The 6,250-nt window shown below is 35.2% G+C and overlaps 1 protein-coding gene across 1 annotated transcript; it reads right to left on the bottom strand.

The window, feature by feature from the left end:
• Window positions 1–4,825: 4,825 nt before the first annotated feature.
• Window positions 4,826–5,500, bottom strand: LOC115981006. Its single transcript, XM_031103197.1, has 2 exons — window positions 5,130–5,500; window positions 4,826–4,946 (listed from the first exon to the last, which is right to left on the bottom strand). The coding sequence occupies exons 1-2, from the start codon at window positions 5,498–5,500 to the stop codon at window positions 4,826–4,828; spliced, it is 492 nt and encodes a 163-aa protein (XP_030959057.1).
• Between the last annotated feature and the right edge of the window lie 750 nt (window positions 5,501–6,250).

Genomic DNA, 6,250 nt, shown 5'->3' with positions numbered 1-6,250 from the left:
TACCACTTCTTACATGTTTAAACCCTAGCAAGATTTGCTACCAATTTTAAAAAATTTAACTTAGCGAAGTGATTAATTAAGCCAATTTAGATTGCAAGCATCATGGATAAGGACAAAAATAAATAAAATTCAGACACACACACACAAACAATATATAATTACAAAGAGAAACCCTTCAAGGACAAAAGCTCTTTGTGGCCTAGCCCAGTAAACATAATCCACTATGAAGATAGTTGCACTACATAACAACTTACAAAGCCTATGTACATATACTCAAGCCTCTAGCTTCTACTAGAACCAAATTACACCAATTGTTTCTCTTCACAGTCTCCAAATGCAAGTTGACATGTCAATTACAAGTCTGATCACACAAACACTTCAAGGCCTCTTGAAGATTTTTAAAAGTTCTCTCTGGTTTTCAGAAATCCAAAGCACTCAAGGTCACACTCAATATTTTGGTGAAGTTTTCCTCTCAAGAATGTTCAATGGTAGAGGGTGAAAGTAAGAGAATGTAAGGTTTTTCTATCTAGGGTTACAGGAGCCTCTACCTTCGTTCAATGGTCAGTAAGGTTTAATTTCGTTCTTATAAAAAGTACAAATCAAAGGCGGGATGTCTACTATTGTATTTGAAAATATGGGGACAAAATGGGCTTTTGCCTTTCTTCCCAAACTAAATAGGTAAATGCTCCTCTTTTAAAACTCGACTTTTTGAAAATCAAGTTCAGCCCTATAGTGACATTTTCAAGGACCTATAGTGACATTTTTAAGGACTTATAGTGGCGTTTTGTAACTTGATATCCATGAAATCGAGTTATAGGAAATTTTATTGCCTATAACTCGATTTCATGGATATCAAGTTATAAAATGTCACTATAGGTTCTTAAAACGTCACTATAGGTCCTTAAAAACGTCACTATAGGGCTCCAGAATTTTTTTTTTTTTTTTTAACTCGATTTTGAGAAAATCGAGTTTCAAAAGAGGGGCATTTCCCTAATTAGTTTAGGAAGAAGGGAAAAAGGCTAATTAATTTTCCCAAAAAGGGCAAAACCCTATTTTGTTCGAAAATATGGCAAGTTATTAGGAATCTTGCTCTGTTGCTCAACCAAGGTTACGGGAGAATGTCGAGCAAGCTTCTCCATAATTCCATTTTAATACTCTTACTTGACATTTCAATGCTCGCTTGACCAAGGTCTTCATGACAACAAGTTGAACTTTTTTTTTTTCCTTTTTTGGAGACAAGACAAGTTGAACTTTGTAAAGTTGTGATTTATAACTATGTTTTATGTTGGCTTTATTCCACGAAAAAAAGTGTTGTAATTGCTTTAATTTATTTCCTTGTATTTTGTGGGATTTTATTGTATTGGGTTTAGTATTAAGTTGGTGAAGAATCAGTGGATTTCGCGAGTGTCTCGCTGGAAGCTAACCCACGAAAAAGCCACGTAAGAAGCACATGCTGAAAGCTGAAGAGTCATGCTAGCCTGGAAGATTTCGCGAGTATCTCGCGAGTAAGGTCTTCCCGTGAGACAGTCGCGAAACATTCTGCCTAGAGGATTTTTAAGTGTGACTTCCCTACCCTTCACACATACTATATATATCCCCATTACCCACAAATGCAAAGGAGGCCATTCAGAGAGAAAACCCCTAGATAGGTTTTCTACAACACACACATCCATCTTTTAGAGAGAGAGAGCTACTCATCCTTAGTGAGAAATCTTTGTAGCCTCTTCTCCTTCCCTCTCACATTGTCATACCTTGAAAGGAGATTTGTACCCAAACACAACCCACACCTTCTCAAAGTGTAAAGAATGTTTTGGAGCTTGGGAAGCTTTGGGAAATTGCCAAAAGAAGCCGGTGAGGCTTGGCGGATGCAACATGGAGCTTGTTGCGGGATCCGGAGAGCTAGACAAGACATGGTTCCAAGAAACCTTGTTGGAGTAGGAGTTTGGAGGGCTTAGGTACATCGGGTAGATTAGGCTTGGAGGGTCTCTTACTAACCCATGTATCCCAACTGATTGTCTAGTGGATCGATTACCGCTTGGAGGACGGCGGAGAGGTTTTACGCCGAAGACTTCGGTTTCCTCTTCGATAACACATCGTTGTGTTGTCTTTGTGTTTGCATATTTCTTCCCTACTCTTTTACCTTTCATTTTACTGCTGTGTTATTTTGAATATGGGTTAGAGTAGCTTGTTTGTTTATACGCTCACATTTACTCTTTTCCGCACTTAGTAAAAGTTAAAGTAAAATCTATCGAGCCGTATTTTTTTATTTGGGGGTCTAAATGTCTCTTGTGTTTTCACACATTTTAGAGCATTGAAACTTATTTCAAATCTTTTTCCTTGATTATAACTTAAATGAAAAGTATCCACAAAAATCAACATATTTACAATCAAAACTTTAAAACAGAATTAGCTCACACTAAAATAACTCTAACATACAATAAATACAATATGTCATTTTAGTTTTTGTGAAAAATATTGTTATGTTATTATATTTATTGATTAACTATTGTGGCCTGTGATTGTCTTTCTCAATAATTCTAAAGTAATAAAAAAAAATTCATAAAATAATTTATACACATTGAAGTGAAATATAATTGATTATAGATAGTAAAGTAATAACTCTAGTGTAAGGACACAAAAACTAGTCCCCATGGAGTTCTTCACAGATTCTCACTCAAACCATTCAAACAACATACATATAAGTAAACAACAAGGGAAAAAACACTCCACAATAGGAAACTCAAGTAATTGATTTCTCTAAACTCATCTATTACAACTTCAAGTTAGATATTACAATAAATAACTCTCATGTTCCCATGGTGTTATCTTTACTCTCTCTCTCTCTCTCTAGTTTATTTTTCTTATTTTTGTTCCTTTCTCCCCTTTTCTTTCAAATCCCCTTTCTTATACCTCTCCTCCCCCTTTTGTAGCTTCCATCCTTGTTCTTATCACTACAACTGTCCTGTTGCCTACTAGAGCCTCAGGGATATTTTTCTCAACTTTATCGGATTCCTCCTCCCTTATCCAGGAACTCTGGCTTTTGGGGGTTGTTGGTACATTCAAGCTGTCTCATCTGTATTTAATGCGGCAGAGGTGAGGTAACAACCCCATCATTAATGTAAAAATAAAGATCTTCAACCTTTTTGCAAGTTCTGAAACTTTCTCATGGTTCCAGGAATATCCTGGAAATCACACATGATTCACTCGTGCACCAGACCTTAGGTAAGGTGGCACATTTCCATCTCCACAGGAACTAATCTTTTGTGTGACTCATTTTTTCCGTGGTACTTAGGATGACCCAGCTTTCCTCCTTTCAGGGTTTATTACCCATTGAGCCTTCCTTTCAAAACACATGCCAGACCCAATTCTTTCCCGTGGCCCAATTGCTTCTTGGGCTAGTTTGTTCGAGAGGTGACTGTTCCACTCCCCACATTTAGGATAAATTTTGACTACAAACATGGTTGAAGCAATTGGCTATAACTCCCACAAAAAAAAGATTAACATGACTACATATTTTGAAAATATAATTGTTGAATTGCATACTTTTTATGTTTGTAACACACATGTCAAATTTTATGTTAATTGGATATTATTTACTATTTGATCCTTAAATTTATTTTTTATGCATAATTTTAAATTACAAATATTTGAAATTTAAACATTTGATTGATAACATAGTTATTAATTTTTTTTTTTTTTGGAAATTTTGAAAACATAAAAGATATAAGAAAAAAAATATAATTCAATAATAGATTTGTCAAAATTTACATCCACTAAAAAAATATTGAATTGAGTTGTAGTTATTGATTACAACCTAATTAATACCCAAATTTTCTCTTATAATAAATCCTATCTTTAATTCATAGGTTGATTTTGGAAGTAACCAACTCAAAAGAGATTTTGCTAGATTGGGTATTGCTAAATCCATTATAAAATTCAATATACACTCTTCTTAAGAAAAGGGGTGTATTTAAAATAGTTGAGACCCTCCACCAAGTTACAAGCCTTAAAAGAGGGACATAAAAACCATCATTAACTATGTCATTATTGTTCTCAAAAATTAGTAACCTTAATCCAAGGCAGTGATGTTCTAGAGTCTGACCGCAAAATGACAAAATTTAATTACAAAATTGATTGTAACCAATGACTACATTCTTAATATCTTTTTATTAGATGTGAATTTTGAAAAATCTACCATTAAAATACGTTTTCATCTTATATCCTCCGTACTTGCACATGTTTTAGAAAATCAAAGATCAATAGTTATGTTATTAATCAAATGTTCAAATTTAAAGTTTTTGAAAATTAAAATTATACATAAAGAATAAGTTTATGGATTGAATAGTAACTAACATTTAATTGACACAAAATTTGACATACATAAAAAAACATATAATACAATGATTAAATTTTTTGTTTTTTTACCTACAAAAAATTTGTACTTGTGGATTGATCATCTTGCCAAGGGTGCGCAGTGATATGATTAGATTTTTTAAACAATAAAGTTTAGTTACAAAATTGGTTGTAACCTTAGATGGAGGATATAGGCTACAACCTTAATATCTTTTATTGGAGGTGAATTTTGACAAATCTACCATTAGATTACATTTTTTTTTTTATATCCTCCATGCTTGCAAAATTTCTAGAAAATTAAAGAATAATAGCTATGTCATCAATAAATTGTTTAAATTGCAAGTTTTTGTAATTTAAAATTATACATAAAATATAAGCTTATAGATCATATAGTAAATAATATCCGATTATTACAAAATTTGACATATGTATTTTTTTTTTTTTTTTTTGAGGAAAAGGTAAGTCAACTTTATTAAGCTAAATCAAATTGAAATACATCGATCAAGTCTTGTGGTAGTTCTTCTAACCACACATCAGTATCAGCAGCTAGAACTGCTCGCTTTGCAAGGGAGTGGGCCAACTTATTACCCCTCCTACGAGTATGAATAAAACTACATATATGCATGCTAGCACCAAGTCTCTGAATATCGTTTATAATATGACCCAACTGAATTCTGTTGAGCTGTGGGTTATTGACTGCCTGTATAACTTTCAAAGAATCACCTTCCACTTCAACGTTGAAGATACTGATCTCTTGGGCGAAAATCAGAGCTTACCTTACTGCCAGAGCTTCCACCATCTCCACCGAGCTTGGCAAAGGAATTTTCTGACTAAGGGCAGCAATGATCAGACCTGACTCGTCCTCGATGACAATCCCTAGACCAACAAGCGCTCTGTCCTCAAAAACTGCTCCGTCGAAATTGATCTTAAATAAACCAGTGCCAGGAGGTTTCCATCTCACCTCCACCCGAGGAATAGCATACCATGAAGGGAAGTCTTGCAAATCTTTAAATTCCTGCAACAGCTCCTTCTCCCTCTTCACAGTTTCCCCAACATCCCAAATAGGTTTCCTCTCTCTTAACTTGTTGCGTCTAGTCCATATACTCCAAGCTACCATAGAGAATAACGTAGCAGTATTTGGAGACATTTCAAATATCACGAAAGACACCAAATCACCAAAGCTTCTAAAATTTCTTGTACGTGGATAGCTGAAGGTCACATCCGAGAGCCAAATACACTTTGCATGGTCACATAGCTATAAGCAGTGAATAACGTCTTCAGGAAACTCCTCGCAAAGACCACAACTATTGTCAGGTAGGATATGCTGAGCATAGAGGTTTAATTTCATAGGTAGAGACTCATTTAACGCCCTCCACATGAAGTGCTTCACTTTGTTTGGGACCTTAAGCTTCCAAATTCCATTCCACAAGGGCTTGGTAGCTTCAGAAGTGGATGAACTAGCTTGGGAAAAAAGTATTTTAGTAGCCAAAATCTGATAAACACTCTTGACCGAATACACCCCATCCAAGGTCCACGGCCAAATAAGTGAATCCCGCTCTGTATGAAAACTAACAGGTATGCTCTTGATACATTTTTCCTCCAAGGGTAAAAATTCTGATCAATAAGGTCCAAATTCCATATCTTAGTTCCAGTAATGAACAAATCCTTTACTACAGCCAAAGACGAGTCCCGTTGAGGAGATAAGATCTTTCCACCCCCTGATGAATCCAGCCACCTATGCTTCTAGGTATCTATTGTAGAACCATCCCCCACTCTCCACCTAGCTCCCTTAAAAATAACATCTCTTGCCTGCATTATACTTTTCCACGCAAAGGAGCTCCTCGAATTGATCTCAACATCAAGGATACAGCCAGAAGGAAAATATTTTGGCTTGAAC

Source organism: Quercus lobata, chromosome 3 (genome assembly GCF_001633185.2).
Source record: "Quercus lobata isolate SW786 chromosome 3, ValleyOak3.0 Primary Assembly, whole genome shotgun sequence".
Taxonomy (NCBI): Eukaryota; Viridiplantae; Streptophyta; class Magnoliopsida; order Fagales; family Fagaceae; genus Quercus; species Quercus lobata.
This window is presented reverse-complemented; position numbering and strand designations above follow the sequence as displayed.

Excerpts from the sequence above, each read along its gene's own strand:
- LOC115981006 (XM_031103197.1), bottom strand. The coding sequence starts at position 5,500 with ATGTCTCCAAATACTGCTACGTTATTCTCTATGGTAGCTTGGAGTATA. Across the intron at positions 4,947-5,129 it reads GTGGAAGCTCTGGCAGTAAG|GAGGGGTAATAAGTTGGCCC; the intron begins GTAAGCTCTGAT and ends TCATACTCGTAG.